The sequence below is a fragment of the Cyanistes caeruleus genome, chromosome 2 (assembly GCF_971803275.1).
Source record: "Cyanistes caeruleus chromosome 2, bCyaCae1.hap1.1, whole genome shotgun sequence".
In the NCBI taxonomy this organism is placed as follows: Eukaryota; Metazoa; Chordata; class Aves; order Passeriformes; family Paridae; genus Cyanistes; species Cyanistes caeruleus.
In genome coordinates, this window is record NC_141702.1 from 35,118,136 (window position 1) to 35,140,176 (window position 22,041).

Below are 22,041 nucleotides of genomic sequence, written 5' to 3' on the forward strand. Positions count from 1 at the left end.
ATTTTTAAAAAATACAAATCTAAATAATTTATATACCTGCACTCTGTTGACTTTGGGGGCAAAATATAAGGAAAAAGAAGTTCAGTAAGTTTTCTTAAGTAGTGAAGTTCATCTCTTCTGTTTCTCAAAGCAACATGCAGTTCTGGTCCATATTCTTCTAAAGCAGCTTGCTGCAAAAATTCTGCATTTTTTACTGAAAGTAAGAAACATTATTACAAGAGTTGCTTCAGCTCTTTCTTACTAGTAAACAAAAGGCAATTGATTTTCATATGAGCTAAAAAGTTAATGCCTTTAGTACATATACAACTGCCAAAGGGATAAAACGTTGAAACTTTACAAAAGAACCTTGGCTTAGACTTTGAAGCCTAGCTATGTAAAAATAAAACCTCATACTGAAATAAGAATTCCTTCACCAAACAATTGCAGTTTTCATGGTATCCAGAATGCTTTCTCATTTATCATTATATATAAATATATATAAAATAATATAAACATATTTATAAAGCATATATATATAAAAAATATAAAAACAGCATCTGGATTCTCAAAAAAACTGCATCATGCAAAGTCTGCTTCTAACTGCCTTTTTCCTGACCTTCTTCATGAGCTCCAATTTTTTTGGCCTACAATACAATTTGAAATCAATGTAAACTTTTACTCAATCCTGTAGTATCTGTTTCCTGCTTAGAACACTTAAAAACAAACGTGAAGGAACATACATTGTAAACACAGGGTAAATCAAGCCAAAACCTGCAGGAGGATCTGCAAGAGTACTGCCTCTTAAATTACAGCAGAATTGAAAGAATACTTCTTTATCAGATTAAAAACTACAGATATTCATTAGAATCAACAGTGTTCTATTTCTTCAGATATTATATTTCTTCACTTCAAAGGCAAGAAGTGAGCTGTTATATATCACACCTAGCTGAATTAGCAACGTGGCACAGCTTCATGCCAACACCACCACCAAGCATAGTGAGTAGTAATACATTCCTCAGTTACCTCCAAGGTTAAAGCTTACTCCCAGCCTATGAGAGAAGCCTGCTGGCTTGGCCTTCACAAGCAAAACCCACGAGTGGTATCAGCTGACAGAGGGGATGCAGGAATATGTATCACCTGATAAATCTGCCTAGCTGGTGTCACTAAAAGCAGAGAGAAGGAACTGACCCTCTAGCAAGGACAGGTAATGAATCATGGAGGTGTCTCTGTAAATAGGAATTACTAAGAGAGGTAAGGGTAACAAGAGTAGGCGAGAAGGAAATGCTCCCTAAAAACAATCACTTGAAAAGGGCTTAGAAAATAAAGAGGAAAAGCTAGGCTCAATTAGCAAACAAAGCAAGGTCTGAATGCTGTCTCTGAACCATGTATTGTGGTGGCTGCTTTAGCAATGTTTACTAGAAAGTGCTACTAAAAGTAATTTTCAGCTGCTACTTCACATATCTGCCCTTAGGAAACACATCTTTTCCTTTAAAACACTGAGAAAAAATGGCTATATTTCCAGTGCTATACATTTTACATTTAGCAGTTCTTTGCTGCTAAAGAAAAGTGTTTCCAACTCCTTGGTAGAAATCAAAGGAAACATGAAATTTGGCGTAAACAGCACTGCAAGATTATCTGCTATCTTGAGATTGCTGTTGTGCCATGAAAGCGTGATTACACTATGTCTCATTATTCATCTTAATCATTAACACTACTCACAGGACCAATGGCATGTATTTATGGATATCAAGCAGACGTTTGGAGGGAAAGAAGAAAAGTTCATGACTCCAGTTAAAGTAAACATCTACACTTAAAAGTTGAATGAAACCACATTTAGTAGATAGAGTACTGTGGAACACAGCCAGTGAAAAAAATAACAATAACAAGAGCAAGTGTTTCCAAATATTTCTTCAATGTGCAGTTTAAATATAATTTTTACATTGGGCTTGTGAAGATACTCTTACCTTGGATAATAAATATGCTTCTGCTCAAAGTCTCTCCATGGCTTACAAACATGAACCTAACTTTTCAACATATCTCAACTTCACTAATGCAGATTTGAAATCATTCTATCTATAAGAGCTATGAGGTACAGGGCACAGATGTACAAATCCTTTCATCTATAACTGCTCATCTGGAATATAAAGGAAAACTTCAAGAAGCATTCATAAATGATCTTGATTGCTCTGAATATACAAAACCCATATTCCCATTCACCTCTGTACAGAGACAGAAACCTAGTATTTTGATTGTAGGGCAATAAAAATCAAAATAGAGAATACAAATAAGTACTGTAACTTTTTCCCTATTTGCTTTTGCAACCACCAGAAGAAAAATGCAAAAGGACCTCATTTTTTAATAAAAGAGGCCATAAGGATAAAAAGATAAGGCAATATAATCTCAAAACATGTAAAAGGGAAAATATTCATACTTGGCCTTTGAAACTGACAACATATTAAGTCTTGACATTACCTTTTTGCCTGGCCTTGGCTATTACTTCAACGTGTTTCATTGCTGCCTTGAGCATCTTCTTTGTGATAACCGTTGGAATGTCCACCTAAAGAATAATTTAATAGTTTCAAAATAAAACCAAAACTGTTCTATTTCCACCCCCCCAAAATTTATTACAGACAACCATCAAACATAGTAATTTGCTTATATGTTCCAGTTTGAACCATAAAATTAACCATTAAGAAACAATCCAAAATTCTCTAGGTGAGCTGACAGTGTCCTCATCCTTCTGCCACAGTATACAAAAACAAGTAGAACTAAATGCCATAAACAACACTGTTAACATATTTATTGTCAACTAATTCCCATTATGATTCTTTCATTGCCATAAATATAGCAAGGCAGCGTGACCTCTGAGTAACAGTATATGAAGCCCAGTTCTATGGGAAGATTTGACCACCAACAAAAGGCTCAAGGTAACTATGCTCTGCTTCTAATATCTGTGTGCCTTAACACTCTGCAGTCATGCCTACAAGGAATAAAACCAAAGACGAACCTTCCTACACATAGGGAAAAAAAATGTCACCCCTAAGGTGACGGCAGAGCCAAAACAGAATTTGACTTAGAGAGTCAAGAGACCATTAGTGCCAAAACCAGAACCATGTGATCATAAGCCAAACAAAAAACATGTATGATTTAATCAAGGATTGTATTAGGGTCCTGCATTTCTATTTTCTTAGGTGGCTACAGAAATGGAAGGAGAACAATTCAGGCACAAATGACCTTGGCGTGTCTTAGCCCTGCTCCAAGCAGGCTCTGATGACAGTGCTCAAGGCTGTATCCAAGCTGGTGCTGAAAACCTCCTGAGTTGAACACAGTCATTTCCTCCAGCCCCAACCATCTTGGTGGCCCTTTGGTTGAACTTGCTCTACCTTCTTGCAAAGAGGAGCCCAAAACTGGGTTAGTATCCTAGATGCCATCCAAAGAGCATGCAGTGAAGGCAGTTAATCACTTTTCTTGATTTTCTCTGCTTCTGTCACAGCAGCCCAGGATGCTGTTGGTGTTTTAAGCTGCCACTGATGGCTCATATTCAGCTCACAGCCTACTATGGAGTCAGGTCCTTCGCAGCGAGCAGAGCTTCTCCCTGAAACCCGTCAGTCCCCAGCCTGTACAGTTTCAAGGGATTCTTTATCAACTGGAGCAGTTTTCACAGAAACTCATCTAGAAAGTGATTTATACTTTGCACACTCTTTACTTTAAGCAAGAGATACCTCAGAGATGCGAAAACATATACCTGTAAATGTTCAAAATCTAAGAATTCTGAACAAGCTTCTTTGCTAATGAGGAATCCCTCCTCGATACAGCATCTTGACAGACAATGAAAGAGACAATGCAACTGTAAAGGCCACCAGAGCTGAGAGAAAAGTTGGTGCTTTTTATTCAGTTATACAAGGAGAATATTACACATTCCTGCACACTCCCCTGTAATATCTGAGGTGCACAGCTATGACCTGACCTGGCCAGCCCCAATAAGCCAGTACAATTGCTTGGATCTACCTAAAAATAAGGTCAGCTCCTATTTACAACCACAGAAGGACAAGCTTCTGCTTATCAATGGAAAACCCTATCTTTTGTGCCTCACATTCCAACAGTAATTTCTAGAAATTAAGAGTTTCCTATGGCATATAAGTATAGGGTAGTGTTTCTTCCTGCAGAGGTAACTCAAAGAGCACAGCCAAGGAAATTATTATCAACACTGCAGTACACATTGTGAACTTTTTTCAAAAACTTCAATCACATGCAGGGTTATCTCTACCACATCATACAAAAGCATGGTGTAGCCCTTCTCTTTCCCTCCAAAACCCATAACCAGTCCAGAAATGGCCACAGCAAGCAAAATCCAGATTTGAAGTATTTCAGCATACATTTAAGAGCTGATTGGCCTGAAGTGCCTGTAATTCATTCAACAACCATGCTTCAACCTAGGAAGCTTTAAACAGAAAACAAAAGCATTCTTTTCATTAAAGCAATTTGTAATTTTTAGTCTCAATTCAAAAATAGAATATTCTTTGGCAAAAAAAATATAAAAATATAATCTCAATAAAATGAAAAAACAGCCTGTGTTTTCTTGCACAATTCTTCCTCGATTTAAACATTTTATCTCTATTAGCTGGAACAATTGCTTTCAAGCATTTAATAATAAATCCAAAACAGAGTACAGCTGCTTGGCAAAGGTATACAACTATTTTATTTTTCAACTGATGATGATTAATTTCTCCTCAACATACCCATTTCTGTGATGAACTTTATTTTGTAGGTCCCCTGACAGCGCTTAATACTGGCACGTCTTGAGTGTTTGTTGCACATACTGCCTACACAGAGAACTGAAGATACTGCACTGAAATCCTCACTGTCAAAGGCAGAGATAGTAAAGTAACACTCTACTTCAAGATGCTGTAACTCACTTGAGATATCCCAGTTAATGCCTTATTACATGATCAATACAGGAGACATGGTCATATTCTGAGTCAACAATGGATCCATGAACAGTGCAACTAACACCAGTATGTATTACTACCCCAAATTAAATTTTAAGACCTTGGTCTAGATTTTCACTTTGAAGCTTTATTCCACTTTCACAACTCCAAAAAATGTCTGTGCTACATGGACACTTCCTAATCTTCCCCCATGTTCACTTGAAAAAGCAACATGCCTGATTTAGAGTAAACAAAACAGTCATTTGGATTTGATATGTAAGAAGGAGCTAATCAAGCTGTTAATAAGTCATGACAGGGTAAAAACTTGTAGCTCAGAAAAATACTGCTGTTACTAAGGAGGGGGGGAAAAGACCTATGTTTATGGTAGTGACTCCAACAGAGAGGCCAGCACTGACTAATTCTCGAAACTGAGTTAGCAACCCTTTCTGCTTAGAACTGCCAGAAAGTTAGAAGCAGTTCTTGTGAAACAGGCTCAAATCACTTTACCAGGAAATAGCTGTGCTGCTAAAAAGAAAGCACATACAAAAAAAGTATGTGCTAATGTATTAAACACAGCAAATGAAATCTTTTAATCTTTAGCACTGAAAATGCGCCTGAAGAATTGCATTAATGTAAGAACCACATCTGTTTTAATTCTTACAGTAACATGGTCACCTAATGTCAGCCTATTCTTTACAGACAATGTAAGGGCCTTACATTGCCCTTACAAGAAGACAAGCAAGCAGAAGCTGTAACACATCTCACCGTTTTCTAACAGGTCTTTTTCAGTAATTCTCAAAATGGTTTCCACCTGTCACCAAAAGACAGCTAAAAGATCACAAGGTTTTCATAATGCCTTTCACTGGTGTAAAAAATAGACCCATTTGCAACAAGTGGGGAAAGGTTTGACCGAGGGACCTTCACAGATCACTTATTCTAATTCCCTGCCATGGCAGGGACATCTTTCTCTAGAACTGGCTGCTCAAAGCCATATCCAACACAACGCTGAACACTTCCAATGATGAATCTTCCAAGATGGTTTACAACTAGGAAGGGGATAAGCTCCAAAAAGATGGGGTAGATACCACAAAGAAGTAACTTTGTTAGAAACAACCTACACTGTAAGGCTGACTTTGGAATCACAGTTTAAAAAAATAAAATCAAGAACTCACTAGAGATGGATATCAATTACCTCTGATGGAAAACCAACATTAATTACCTTTAAGTCACCTTACCTTGTGAATTCTCCGAACTAAGACAGATGCAAAAAACCGTAGTGTCCCTCTCAGTTCATCCACAGAGGACTCATCATCAGTAATATTTCTGTGGTGTTTCAAAGCATGGCATATGAGGAAACAGAATAAAATAAGTTTCTATTAATCCAACCACAATACATTTGGCACTGTTAAAAGCGTAAGAATAAGAACATTCAACAGTGATACTGCAGCTGGAATGAACTGAAATAACAGCTATCAGAGAGTCAGCAGTCTTCTGAGGAAATTACACAGCATTCCCACAATGTCTGTGCACACAACGCTTAAGAAAAACATCAGAAAATTGCAATGATACACTAATTTCTGCTCTCATATACTATCTGCATGATTTTGACTGAATAAAATCTAACTTAGTTTCTACATATGGAAACAAATCCTAACTCCATGGTATAAAGGAAATTGAAATTATTTAAAGTGGCTTCTGCTTGGAAACAAAGAAGAATTTAAATAGATTTCCAAATTGCTATGTCAAAATATCGTCCAAACTTCTAATGTGGCTTGCCAGTTTCCATCTGCTGCAATAAAATGTGTTCAGTGAAAATTCATGGTAAAAATAATTAAACGTGATTCAAGAAGAAAAGTACATAACTCCGTGACTTTTTCGGAAAACTGAACAAAAACAGGAAATACACAAAGCCTTAGATGAAAAAACTGCAACTAAACTGAGTGGAAAAAGAGATCATCGTGCCAGCATTCCACAAAATGCAAGCAAAAAACAAAAGTCTACCAGTTATTAATATGAACTTTAGAGCATGACTAATATATTGGTAAAACTGAGGTACAACAGCTAAATAATGACAAAACAAAAGAAGTTGCATCCAGTTTTACCTAATGATCATATGCAAGAGCCACCACACTTTTTGGTGATAAATGAGTGTAGTAAGTAGAAATATTACTTGTGTTATAAAACAACACTACAAGCAAGACCAGGACATTTAAAAATAATTTAAAAAAATTATGCATAAAACATTTTACAGTATTCAGCATCCAACTTTTAAAGAGATTTTAGCCTCGGTTATAGAACATTCAAAGGCATGTTGATGATGAACAATCAGGTACAGACACTAGAGATACTAGTGACCTGAGAGTCAAAGTATGTAACTAATTGCCTGAAAAAAACACCTCAAAGAAAGCAGCTTGGCACAAGAAGTACAGCCATCCTCCAACAGCTAATCACATGCAGATAAGAACACTGTAGGGGAAAGTTTGGTTTAAGATCAGCAGCTGACATTTTATAAGCAATATGGTTAGAAAATACCCACAGTGTCAAAGGGATTAGCATTGCCAAGGGATTAGCAAACAAACTGCATTATGGTATTACTAGCATTTGACAGACAAGATACATGAAGTAATTTGGACCAAGAAGTTGTTATTTTATTGACACTTGGATAACCAGTATCTTTGCTAGCTCTACTTGGACATGACTTTATGCCACATATTCTCACAATAGATTTGCAAAGACATTCTTTTAATCACCAACAGACTGAAGACTGGTGAAAAAAACATCATGAACCTGTAAAATGTCAAATCTCTAGTGACACAGGGGAAAGTCCAAATAACCCTCTTGGAAACATTTTAAAAGCTGACTGTATTTTCCCAGAACTTTAGGAATATTAATTGTAAACAGTTACAGAGTCCAATGTCTCAAGAGAGATACACCCAGTTGCTATCGCATGCAAAGTCTTACGGGATCCACTGATAAATGAAAATCATATACAAATAACAAAGTAATATTTTTCCTCTGTGTGTCAATTATTCTTACAAAACTTGGCTAACTCTTTTCAAAAAGATGCAGAAAGTAAGTCGCAAGCTAATAAAAATGTAAAGCTATGGTTTGTAACTCAACAAAAATTCTTGATTTTTCTTGCATTACTTGCATTTAAAATAGAAGTAGCGCCATATGTGAAAACATTGTGTTTAGTCACCATCAAAGAAAAATGTTTTCATAGCAATGCATTACAAAAATGTGGCAATCACTGAATTCTGTCCTCATCTGAAAGAACTGGAGTTGCAGTACCATAAATGACCAAAAATATTTAGTAAGAACACCCACCCATTCAAACTTCAAACTCTATTTAAAATGAGGTTTGTATAAGCAAGGTATTATATAGTTTTGATGTACAGCATAAGCAATAGACTCAGACCTGTGTTTTGTAACTTTACAAACTTGGGATTACTTACAACTATGCTCTATTCTTCTCATTCATTGGTTGAAAAAACCAATCTTAATAGAATCTTAATATAACCAGCATAAATACTTTGAAAAATTAAGAGTTCATTGGATTTGAAGCACTAATCCTCATTCCCCTAAAGTGGTCCAAATTTAGGACCTGCTTAAGTTTTAACCTGCTAATAAAATATTAGAAATTCTTACAGTTTATTAATGAAACAAGCATAAACCAGCTTTTATCTGCTTATAGCAGTTTTATTCCTAAGCAATCAATTTCTGATTAATTTTGCATGATTTTATCTTTTAACACATCCTGTAAATGTTACACTTCCCTGGTTTCTGACTGAGATACATCCTGGTAACACTAATATCCAAGACTGCATCAGTTGGCACAGCACATGAAACAAAAAAAAATTAAAAAACCCCACAAAAACTGAAAAAGAGGCTGCTTCTGCACAAAATCCCTTCATGTGAAAGGTGGAGCAGCTAGCATAAGGAATTATGCCCAAACTTTTCTTTGCAAAGGAACGTAGCCAAATGTTTTACCAGCATACCTTTCAAGTATGAATTGCCAGCTAGTGCTTACCCAGCCACGCTGCTAATTAAGGACAGCGCGGATGCGAAGGCTCTGGGAGGAATTAACCTGAGTGAGATTTATTTGCTCAGAGAACAAACATGTCCTGTATGCAAGAATCCTCTTTCCCAGGTGATGTGAGCTTTTCCAACAGTGCAGGTACAGCTAGAGCAGGAAAAGTCAGAACTGACAAGCTCTAAAAGGCAGCTCTCAAACTATGACACAGTTCCCTGCACAACCCCTGCTGGAAACACCTGAATGTCTAGACCAAATAGGATCAGATCTGACATTACTACTGCTAAACTTAAACCAATAAGCCTTTCAGGACCAAATTGTTTCCTGTAGAATTACCTGGGCATCACTGCATGCACTGTAAGTCACTGACTCCCAGTACTTCAGGTTCACTGAAAGCTTGTTAGATTTGATCGGCATGGTGTGAATTTACAGAACTAGTTCAAAATCTGGAGGTGCAGCCATGCAGAACTTAGGGCAGAAACACTGCTCACCAGAGGGCAAGATAGAGCAGAATGTAGGCTGGGTTGGCTTCATACCAAGTATATTTTACTCTTTATTTCTAACTGTATATTATACATATAGTGAATTATTATCTCCACCAGATGATATAGTCCAGCCTTTCACTGCCTTGGGTGTCAGAGAGGTAGGCAATTGGTGGAAGCCAAGTTTCCTTGTCAGTCCATAACAAAGACATTGAAGACATCATCCACCAGCCAATTAAAAAAGTCTTTTCCAAACATGCAATACAGGAGATGGTTGCCTTACATTTGTTACTTTATCAACAACTCAACAGAACATGCTCTAGTTTTCTGTGTCTGGAAGTTTAAAACCTTGATGATCCTTGCATTCACAACACATGGTGCTAAGGCTCCCTCTGCTGTTTGCATCAGCAGAGAAGTTTTACACTTCAGCATATTCAACACACAAAGTCAGAGGTGAGACATGAAGGTATTGACCACAATCAAAATCCCAAGAGGCAAAGTGTGAACAGCAAATTTTAGATACCAGAGACAGAAAAAAGTCCGAATGACACAGAGTAAAAATAAAAGAAACCATACTTTTTTTTTAGGACAAATTGAACATTTCCATCCAATGAAAAAATCAAATTCAGAACTAAGGCAAGATATTGTTTTAACACATTAATGCCAGCATTGTTAGAAATATTTAGTACTGCAAAGCACTAATTAATATATAAAAGTACGAGGAAGAAAAAAAAGAAAAAAAATGACACAGAAAAAACCAGAAAAAATAATCAGCCATAGTGTTTTCTTTATTCACTATTTTAAAGTTATTCACACAGTACTATTCTATTCAGCGCAACATAATCACCAACAGTCTTAAAAGTCAGAAAATTATGAGATGATCTCCAAGAAGTTTGCCATATGTATTTGAAATACCTTTTCTTTAAAACCCTGCCAAGTTATTTATTTATTTTTTTTAAAGCAATGTGATAGATAAATATGCTTCTAATCTGGATGTAAATTTCAGAGGTAGTGACGGATTGAATTTTTACACAAATTTTCATCAGTCTGTATTTACTTCCAAGTAATAGGTATCACAAAATGAACATATAAAAACAGACAATCTAAAAGTGTTTTTAGGATTAAATCCTAATTTCAGAGTTACCTCTACTACAACTAAACTATTAAAAGATCTGTTCTACTCTGCAAAGAGACAATAAAACAATGATTTGTAGCACTCAAAAGTATGCTTTATCTTTCACAAAGGAAACAGAAATGTTTATTTTCATGTGACAACTTCTTAAACAGGTTGACAAATATCTGTGATATTAAAAATAGTAACTTTTAGGTAAAGCTCGTACCTGTACCATGGATAAATAAAGTTTTCCAGCACCAACTCAAGCACCTGTGCAGAACAAAGACAACTGTGTTACAAAATAAACAGTCTACTATAAATCTCTGTTAGAAGAGTTAACATCACAAACACCTTTTATAGGACATAATTCATACCTCATGAAACAAAAATGTGTAAGCTGTGATTGTGTTGCTAGATTAACCATTTTGCATAGTAATCAGTACTTGGAGCAAGTGACAGCAAAGTGATGGTCTCATCAGGTATCAACAAGAAACATCTGCCACAAGTACCATCAGTAATGTGAAGCACAGTGCCGTGGCCACTGTCAGGCAAATGCATTAAAAAATGTAATCTTAACTTAAACAGCCCTTGCCTAATTTTTCAGATCAGTCCCTGTTCTTCTCTGACATAGCATGGAGCGTCCCACAGGCACACTTACATACTACACTTCCACACACTGCCATCCTTTTTCACCCAAACCTCCACCTTCAAAGGTGGGACAGTCAATCCTGTACACTCACCACTCTTGAAGTGAGCAAGAGTCATAAAAAGCAGTTTCTAAGAAAGCCACCCGTAACAAGGAAGGAGACTGAAGGATGAAGTTTTCTTAAGATTCCTCCTCCTTCACTGGAGCCCCAAGATATCACCCACACTACCTTCTCCCACTGCAACCTATCCCTTAATTTGAATCAGTGTTTTAGCAATCTGTTTGTCCACAACGGCATCAATGCTGACAAGGGGAGTATGAGAGAATACATGCATTGCTATGTGAGGCTGCTCTGTCACGTTCTATAGAAGGAAAGGTTTTTCAAAGCCACTGTGAACAAAGAAAAATGTGCAGTCTGTTTGAAAGGAAAGCTGAATGTAACAGCTGATATACAAGTGTCATTCATGAGAATAAGTGTTACTCTTCATACAAGATCTGCTGCTGCGCTCATTCACACAGTACGCACTGCAAGAACTCAAGACTTACTAAATTTATACTATCTTTAGGGCTCTACATGCCTCTGCTCCTCTCATGATTATAAAAGCATACTCAATAAAAAACACACATGACCTTTTTAATTCTTCTCAACTCTTCAGACCTGAACAGCTCATGAATACTCTTTTTCTGTCTTCACTTAGTAGGAATATCATATACTCAGATTTGATATTTTCTCTTGTTCCACTTCAGTGATTTTCTTCCCCTCTATCTGAAGAGATATTTGCAGCTTGGGGTAACATTAGATGTCAATGTTATAGACCACACAAAGTCATCAATGTCTTTTCTCCTTCCCTTATGTGCTACAGCAGTAATAGATCTTGAAACTGTAACATCATCAAGTGTTAACAATGGATGGGTAAGCTAAATATTGTATCATGTTGTCCTGTATCATCCCCACCCGGCAATCTCATATTTCCATTTATAAACAGGGTGGAAGGGTGAGAGAAATGACAACAGATGCTTCAATTCCCAGTCTAGAAGAGATTAAGAAATCCCAGAGAACCTTCTATGGAAGTTAATCTTCAGACAACAGAAAGGAAATCACATCCAGTTCCAGTCAGCAATCACAGGCCATTCACCTTAAGAGCGGGCTATTAGACTACTTAAGCCAACTTCCCTGATGCCTTCCATAAAACTTCCACTACATGAGCCACCAACTTACTCCAAGGAAACCTCAGTCTCACAGGTATTGTGACATAATTTTTGTTCATGCTGAGTTTCTAACATAATAAACCTCTTTCAAGGCTCAAAGTGCACTCTTCAGAAGAAGTGCCTTACAGAAGGCACTTGCAAAAGTGCCTTGCAGAAAAGAACCCATCTATTAAAGGAGCCCTTTTCCTTCTTCCTCCACTTCTGCCCTGTGCCTCCCCATCATGAGCAACAGCAGCAGAGCATCTTCTGCTCTCTGAGTGGAAAGTGTACTTGCACAGCCTTCATGCACAGGACAGCATATTCAAAGGGAATACAACGAACTCCTCTTGAAACAGCTTTCTTCATTTATGATTACTACCTTTGAACTGAGAGCCTGTCTATCAAGCTTCCCACAAATCTGTCACTAGAAATTCAGTTCAACAGATCTTAACATAACTTATTGGCCCTCTCCCCCTCTCTAGCCCTATATAGAGGCCTCTGAAGGCGCTAGAAGAATTGTTTCCAACAGTGAGCGATCTTATCCTTACTGCTGCCTAAGCAAAGCACACGTGGTTCTGAGATTCATCTTCCCATGGTTATTAAATAAGCAAAAAATAAAAGTACAAGACCTGATGACCCTTCCCACTCAAAAGTGGAAGACAAAGTCTCCTCCAGGTTCATCCCACATTGCAGTAACTGAGTGCCAACTGAACCATTATTTTAAGGACTTGCCAGTGTTTCTCTTCCACAGCCATACTGTAAGAGCAAGCTTTATGCTTCCACAGAACACTGCAGATAATCCTACTAGACAAAGACACAGAAACAGCAAGTACAGGGACAGACAACTAACTCAAAACACACTTTTTACTGGAGTCCACCTATCACTGGTCAAGATATCAGAGGGCAAGACACGTTCTACTAGGACTCAGGTTATCTATATGGCCCTAATAAAAAAAGTGTGGACACAGAAGGCAACCCCTACTTGCAAATTAATTAAACACGTGGCATGGCAGAGGCATGAAGCATTCAAGAAGTAATAAGCCACTGACTGCCACTAACAGGATTTCAAGGCATGCAGTCCATCCTGTTTTCCCTTGAACCCTATCAGTATTCCAGACACAGTGCAATTCTGCTGGACAGAAAAAAATCTGCCACATCATCCACTGCACTTTCATAAAGCACTAGGGAAGCAGGACATGTGTACCCACTTCCATTCTAGCAACAACAAAAATATTATTCATGCACAATTACTCAAACTTCACACACTCCAATAAACTGGATGGGACACCTCAAAGAATGACAGCTAATGATAAGCCATTTCCTTGTCTGTAAAGTATTATTCTCCAGTTTTAAATACAAATGATGAGTCACTTCATTGAAAGCCTACCTATTTTTTCAAGCATTTTACAAAATGACTGGTTTTACTATGCGTGGGCAGCTTTGAATTGGAAAGAGATTACAAGTGTAAAACCAAATGCAGCAGGTAGCAATAAAAAAAAAAAAAAATAAAGAGAGAGAAATCATTTTCTAGCATGCACTGCAGCACTGTAAGCTAGTGTTTGTTGCTGAGACAAGCTTTTTGGGGACTGCCACACAACTGACCCCAATTGTCAGGAGGAAGAACTGTAGAGACGAGTGATGACCGAGTCAGTAGCAGGTCAGAACTACTGGGTCCAATTAGAACAGAAAGGAGCAAGGATTTGATACATAAACTACAATAAAAATTATAAACCCTTAAAACACCTGACAGCTGAGGCCACTTCCTGGGGGTAAAACAAGCTATTCCAATAAGAAAGTATACAGTCCACTGTGTTACTTACTGCAAGAGCTCAGGACTTGCTAAGAGCACATTCAGCATATAACTGTTTCTAGTCATGTATTTGTCTATTTCTTGCTTTTAGAAAAAAAATAAAAAAAAAAAACTTGTCTCATAATCAAGCCAAGAACCTGAGAAGAATTTTTTAAAAAAAAGTGAGATCAAAAGACAGCTACACCTTGATCCAGTGGGACATTTTTTTCAAAATGCTGATCAAGAGTAGCTGAGCAGCTTTCCACAGATTCGACTTGCAATCACCCCTCACATAGCAAAAATGAGATTGTAGAGAAAAAGATAAATTCATTAATAGAACAGGATTAAAATCTCTCTCATACAGTCCGTAGCACCTGGATTATACACAATGTAAAATTAACCAACTGATATCATGCTCTAATTCAAAAAGAAAGAAAATACTGAAGAAACAAACATATGCAAAATGGATTAGAAACTGGAAACAAAATTATACTTAGGTCACTGCATTATTTTTGTGCAGGATACAGCCCAAATTATAAAATATTGATGGATGCACGGTTGAGACAGTTTAGCATTCAACTATATCAACAAACATAAATGCAGGGAGGAATGTCCAGGAACAGGTTTTGTTATTCTTCTAAACCACGCACAGAAGCTGAACAGACTAAAACAAGACTGCAAAAGACTAAGAATTTGCGAAGTGAGACAAACTATCATTGCAATCCAAGAAAGAACAATCCATACTTGTGAGGAAAACTTGGATTTCTGATTTGAGTGTGTATTAAATTATTCTGAAAGCACTTGAAAACACAAGCTTAAAGGCTATACACCTGGTTCAAATTAGAAACATTTGCAAATCAGAATGTTGCCAAAATTCTTCAAGCTGCAAAGAAAGAACTAGAAAAATTAAAACATAATAAAAAAAAAATCCCAAATTATTCCAAGTATTTGAAGAAACTGCTTTTTAGAAGCAGACTGCACTCTGCACATCTTTAGAACCTAATTAACCTTAATTCAGTTCACACGGTATCAGCTTCTCACTAATGTATGACTAACCCACAAAAGAAAGTAAGAGCAGTCTCTTCTTCCAACCTGAAGCAGGCTATCCAATTCCAGGCCAGCATTACATGCTGCATCCTCAGAGCAGATGGTCAAGAGGAATATGGTGTGGGCAGAACCCCTTGCTACCCCTTTAACCAGTAGAGAAGAGTTGCAATGAGGAACCATGCAGTGACATTTCTCATCGCAAATAGTGTCTGTTCAACACAGGTAAAAAAGGTGGCTCAGACTACTTGCTTGGGTCCATCAAACCCATAGGAGGTTGGGTTGAGGAGGGTGACCCCAGCTTGCTGCAGTTAAGAACACAAAGGAGGTAAAGGAATGAGAAGTATGGGCGTGGATACACAAAACCCACATCTGCAGTGCTAAGCAAAGCAAAGCCTGGGACATGCCACTGAAGTGAAAAGTAACAGCAAAGAAAAGGCCACTATTTTGGTAAAAGCAGAACTACAGCAATCACATACAAAATGCCAAGAAGATAACTATGGTATCTACTCATATCTCTTACAAAGAGATACTACAAAGAACCTTTACAGCATCAAATTCCCATTTAAGTCAAACAAATAAATTTCCAGTTCTTCGGCATTTACAACATCCTTTGATAGACTGCCACAGCTGCTCGGTACCCTAAATATGTTAAATGCATAGAAACATTTATTTTACATTATATTATTAAAGCAAGGGTCTATAGAAATTCTAATCAGCAATACCATCACTTAAATACACTTAAACTTATTTTAAAAAATACATTAAGTAACTTTCAAAGAATAATTGTTTACTTCTGAAATCACAGAAGAAGTGACTTTATTCAACAAGAGGAAGTCAACAAGTTATTATCTGTTCTTTTTAATAAGCACTCCTCAACTGTCCATGCCTTCCTTAAGGTTTTCAATCTCCTCCCACTCCTGCAGTGGCCCATGCCTGGGACAACATCTCACAGAGCTGAACTAAAGTGCTAGCTTATACCACAGACACACATGGCTTTGACTTCATGCACGATGCTGTTAATTGCAAGAACTGACACACAAAAATCCTCTCAACTTCTGCCATGCCAGTTGTTCAACCTCCTACCATAGAACTCCAAAGCTGGAATTCTAAACAAATGGATATTAATCTATGTATATGCTTGTGTATTTTCCTAGCTTAAAAAACCACAGTTTATCTGTTTAGCTCCTAATATATTTCATCAATTACTAATCAAGGAAATAAACATAAAAACAAGCCCAAAGAAAAACTGCTCTTCCAACAGCTCCTTTTTAAAGACATTATAACAAAACAAAATTCCTGATTTACAGTCTTACTAAAAAAGATATCTGTATTATTCTTCTTTGAGTAAATTCAGCAATTTCTTTTTTTATACAGATTTTGTTACAGCTTTGTCTCATGATTTTAAATAGATTCATAGAATGGTTTGGGTTAGAAGGGACTTCAAAGATGATCAAGTTCCAACCCTCTGCCATGGGCAAGGACACCTTCCACTTGGCCAGGCTGATCCATCCCACCGGGCCTTAAACATTTGCATGGATAGGGCAACCTGTTCCAGCGCCTCACTATTCTCATAGTAAAGAATTTCTTCTTAATATCTAATCTATCAGTTTGAATCAATTTCTCCTTGTCTTCCCCCATGCTCTTGTAATAGCTTCTTTCCACCTTTCTTGTTGGCTCCCTACCACCAAATTACCATCTTCATCACAGAACAGAAGTTGGAGCAAATCATCTTTTACCCTCAACCCCAAGAAGCTAAGCAGGCTGAAATCTTTTAACATTTTTTTTAAAGACTCAGACACATTCAATTGTAACTGTTCTTTCCATTATTTTTCCCAGTTTACACAGACATTTCTTCTATGTTCTAGGTGCACTGCTACACAAGCAGTCCATGTTTAAAAGCAGGCCACCTTGGCTCACTGCTCCCAGAAAACCTTCTTTTGATTTGATTTCCACTTGAAAAAGTTAAAATACCTGCGAGGTACATCTGAACCACCTCTAAACCAGAAGCAAAAAGTTTCAAAGACACATAATAGAAACCCACAGAATTTTAATGTACTAAAGAAACAATGCACCAATTACCTCCGAAAGCGACGCATCAACCTTGGAAGGCACTTTCAGATCCAGCCATGGCTGATAGTTTTCCAGAAGCAAAGTAGGTCTGGAGGAGAGCATGGAGAAGTTTATGTAAAAATGTGCAACTGACAGTTTCCTACTGTGAGGTGCAAAATGGCAATAGTACTAAGCTTACCAGTGCCACGTAGGTAATTTACCTGTGCCTCTTGCATTTGACCTTGCCACATACAGCACAACTGTGACCATGGGGAAACAGCTCCGGCAATTCCAACTGCTAAGAGATTTAGGCAAGTTTACATTCTCCAAAATGATGCCTCTATTAATATACCAACACATTTGTGAAATTTCCTTTTAGAGCATCCTATTACACAGATCTGAATAAAGACAAACTTGCTCTTCCAACAGGAAAACAAGGTAACAAGGCATGGTATTAAAAACAGCTGGACCAAAAAGAAAAATTGCTTCTGCTAAAACGAAGTGAGAGGACACATATATCCTCTCACATCTCCACTCATCTCCTTGTACATTATTCAGTCTAGTAATAAACCCAGATGGTTTCTCTCCCTTACACATAGCCTTGAACTACTGCAACTATACCTTTTTAGCCCTATGAAATTCTACATTGAACGGTTTTAAGTTAGAAAAGAGCAATTTACTTTGGGAACAGTTTTCTCTTTCAAGTGCAGCACGGCTTAGAGAATTTTGATTATAGTGAGCACAGAAGACGCACCATTGGTCAGAAGGAGGGCATCTTTAGAAAAGAAAAAGCCCCATTAAAGAAGCAGACAACAACATAGTTTCTCCACTGCTTGCTACTCAAATGCTCAAAATGTACAATGAGGGAAGCTGGAAACATCCACCCATGGACACTCCAACAAGCGGCCTTGCAGCCATACGTGGATCTGATGGGACTGTGCAGGAACACGGTAAGAATTCAAACTCTTAATCATCATTTATTTGCCACACCTGTCAGCAGGAGTGTACGAGCCGTACTGACGCACAGTATTTCGGAAAGCAGCTAGGATTAGAAAATAATTGCTACTCCCTATAAATTCTTATCATATTTCAAGGAAGCACAAGACTCTTCACAGACATATTTACCTTGGGCTTATATTTTATTGTGAACAGAATATTGGGCAGGAGAGAATCCGGTCCCAATGAGCAGTAGAAGGTGACGACCCCAGCCACGAACGACCAGAAGATCATCAAAACATGAAGATACCTTACAGACACAGGGGAAGGAAAAGCCGCTGCGTGAGAAGGCGCCGCGCCGCCCGCGCCCGGCTCCCCCGCCCGCCCGGTTACCGGTTGAGGAGGAGGGTGGCGGTGCCCAGCCCCAGGAGGAGGCAGCAGGAGAGCGGGTACTGCCGGCAGGTCTCCCGCAGCCCCTCGGCGCCCCGCAGCCGCCGCAGCAGCCGCCGCCCGGCCGCCCGCACTCCCCCCATGGCGGCCCCTCCGCGCCGGCCGGGCCGGAGGCGGGGCCGCTTCCGCTGCCGGCGCCCGCTGATGGCGGCGCCGCTTCCGCGCCGGGCGCGCGTCACGAGCTGCGGGCGGGGCCGGGCGGCGGGAGCGGGCGGGGGCCTGAGGGCCCGGCGCGGCACGGGCAGCTGTGCCGCGTCACCTAGTGTGCTAAGCGCTGGAAATAGAAGGTCTCTGGTGACAGCAGGCTTACCTAGGTATAAGTACTTGAGTTCTGGACAACAAGGGGTTCCCAGCGCCAAGCGGCCAGAAAGGGCTGCGTCTGATTAAATGCTCTATATTTGGATGATGACTGAACTAAATCATTCAGTGACCGGGACACTAAGACCCTATAAACACCACTCAAAGCTTCGTAATTGGCTGTAAAGAAAAGGAACAGGGTAGGAAATGTAATAAAACCCCACCTTAACATCAGTAAGTATAGACATTGAAAAGAGAGGAATTCTAGAATGTAGTTTATTGCTAGTGAGAAGAATTTAAAGCCAACTTCACAGGAATAAGACCTTTAGTTACACGGTAAGCCACAAGCTTTCAAACCACCGGAGTGCTTTCAGCAGCTCTGTAGTTAGTCAGTCTCACAAAACTCAAGGCTCAGTTAATAAGACACTGCTGGTTGTGGGTGTATCAGTTCAATAGGCAAAATTAAACAACTTCCGAGAGTTTGTACCTATAAAGGGGCTTCTAACTGGCAAGTATGAAGGAGATCCTCTCAGGGAGAGATGCATGCTTTTAGTTGTTTTGAAAAGTTGCTGTTGCCTTGTATGTCCATTTGCACCAGCCCCACGCAGGCACATTGGGCACACTGAATGAGTGAGGGCACATGAAATACTGAAATACATCTGTTCAGATGAGCCATGCTTACAAATCTTCACTGAGATCCCCCGCAAATATGCTGTGAAGAAAATACTGGTACTGGGAGGGTGAGTCAGCATCTAGAAATCGAAATCCAAAAACAGCATTCAGAATCTTTGCTCAGATGCTTTGTCAGTTTATGCAACACTTCCCTTGACCTCTCAAGTAAGCGAAACGCTGCAGTTCGACTTCAGTATGTTGACCTTTCTCAGAGCACTTGGCAAAAGCCCAGGGTCAGCTTGAATTTCTTCAAGAGTCTCTGCACAGTATTATTTCATGTCAGTCTACGTTTTCTGGTAGAAAAAAACAAGGTACATTCGCACAGCAAATTTCCATACAGCCTATTCAGAGGAAATCAATTTTCCTAAGATGCTTTGTTTGTTTTGGGGTGGGTTTTTTGTTTGGTTTTGGTTTTTTTTGTTACCAGCTTACTTTATCCTCAGCTTTACTGTTGGTGATTTTTGGTCATTAATCTTGCAATGTTTTTAGTAAGCAATAACTTCTAAAAACCTGTAATTCTTACAATATTTCATGAAGATATGAGTATTTCATGAAGATCACATATGTGTAACACAGGAAGTGATTTGCACAGCAAACCAGCAGAAGCTCAAGCCAAATTTCTGCTTCCATTTGCTTTCTCTATTTCAGGTAAAGTTTCTTGAATTTATAGCTTCATTGTTCAGAGTTGTGTTTATTTACTGTAAAATTGCCACATTCACATCTGGCACTAATTGTACCTCATTATCTTAGAAACTGTGCAATTTCCTTCAGTTCACAGACTTTACATCTGCTGGGTAGTCAAAACAAACTGCTTTACCCCATCCTGCGCTGCTGGAGACAGCAGTGTTGGCATTGTCCATCACCCTGTCACTATGACCCCTAGATTGTTCTGATTCACTGAAAGACTCAGCAAACTGTTTTTCAAGAAAATAAAACTATAGAAGAGCAAAAGGGAACTGCTGACAAGGTCAAGCTTTTCAAAATTCTTTGAGAAATAAGAACTTTACCCATTCCCTGGAAACAGCAAGTTTTTCTCCCTTCACATAAATTCTTAGGAAGATTCTGTGGTCAGGGAGGAGGAAGATTCTGTGCTGGAGGGAGAAGTAACAGGGAAAAACATGCATCTGGAGATGGGCTCTGAAGTAACAGAGCCAGGACTGGGTTATTCTGGAGAGATAGATTTTATTTTAGTATTTAAAATGTCTTTCAGTGATCATACAAATCATCTTGTGGAGTCAGTTCTCCCTGGTCTGGGGTTTAGGGTATGTTTTCTTTGATGGCAGGAGAAGCTTGCCTATTCTAGCATCTAAGAAGTATATTAGACCAGATTTTCAACAACTTGAAATATAAAACTACAGTTCTTGGCTAAGTAACATCAGTTATTAGACTGAGATTATATTTACCAACGTGCTTTTTTTTTTTTTAACCTTAAAAAATGTCTTTTTTAAATAAACCAGACAGTGAACTGCAATAAACAGATTCTCACCAGAGAATCTGATGCAATTAATTGCATTTAATTTACTCTGCAAGTCTGCTTTTGCTCTTTTCAAGGCCTTCCATAGTTCTCTCAAGGATGCAGTTGTCAAGGTTAATTTACAATATCTAATCCTTCATATTTACTCAACAAGGAATTAATTTTCCTTTATAATTATTCCTCACAAGTTCATCTTGTGGACCCTTTCCAATAAGCTTGAATAGAAGGCTTCATATTAACCTTTAACTAAAGCCATTTAGCAGAAAACTCTAGAAAACACTCAATATTCAGAAAATAGCTAAGCTTAAGTAAAGAAGTGAAACTGAAGTTGGCCAGTCAGATCCCAAGAAAGGCAAGCATTAGTAGGTTCTTTGCATCTGACTTTTTCAAATTCAAATCTTAAAGGGCGTCCACCAACAGTTACTGGTTTCCACCTGGGATGATCCAGGTGTATGCAACAAATGTAAGGTGAAAACTTCCCTTTAGTAGTACTTTTTCACCTTTAAAGGAACACTGAAACTCTGGGGGAGTGACAGCTGACCATTTGCTGCACATTTTTTGTTTTGGTAGAGTAATTATTACCACTTTGATAAGCAAAATTAACATTACTGTTATAAATACAGTTATTAATTTGTCTGTTAATGAGTTAATACACTGTTGACAGTCTAGATTTAATTGCATTTGGGAGCCATATCTCTGTGCCACCCACACCAACCCATGCCTGCCAGCTGTATGGTAATGTGTTCTGCCTGTAGTTGTAGGGACTTGTATTTGCTTCCTGGATCAATGCTGACCCTCAGCATGACCAGATTAAAGCAAACTGGATGACAAAGTGAAAACCTTCAGAAGACCCAGAAGGCCCAGAAGACCTGCTCAATACATCAACAGGGGCTTTGGGTTCCTGGATAAAATCCCTCAAAAGTTTTCTTCTGGAAGAATGGAGGAAAATTCAGCTGC

At 38.5% G+C, this 22,041-nt stretch overlaps 1 protein-coding gene across 4 annotated transcripts in view; it reads right to left on the reverse strand.

Annotated features, from left to right (window-relative positions):
- SNX14 (sorting nexin 14) overlaps nt 1-18,756 on the reverse strand; it is a 45,123-nt gene extending 26,367 nt beyond the window's left edge. For 2 of the 4 annotated variants that reach the window (XM_086876476.1, XM_086876474.1), the window contains exons 1-8: nt 18,585-18,753; nt 18,381-18,501; nt 17,477-17,550; nt 17,286-17,364; nt 10,763-10,806; nt 6,143-6,230; nt 2,452-2,536; nt 37-193 (exon numbers count right to left, since the gene is read on the reverse strand). In XM_086876476.1, the coding sequence (XP_086732602.1) occupies nt 37-193; nt 2,452-2,536; nt 6,143-6,230; nt 10,763-10,806; nt 17,286-17,364; nt 17,477-17,550; nt 18,381-18,501; nt 18,585-18,724 (788 nt within the window). In that variant the 5' untranslated portion in view covers nt 18,725-18,753. Of the gene's footprint in view, nt 1-36; nt 194-2,451; nt 2,537-6,142; nt 6,231-10,762; nt 10,807-17,285; nt 17,365-17,476; nt 17,554-18,380; nt 18,502-18,584 lie in introns of all 4 variants that reach the window. The other 2 variants (XM_086876475.1, XM_086876473.1) reach the window with 2 other exon arrangements.
- Between the last annotated feature and the right edge of the window lie 3,285 nt (nt 18,757-22,041).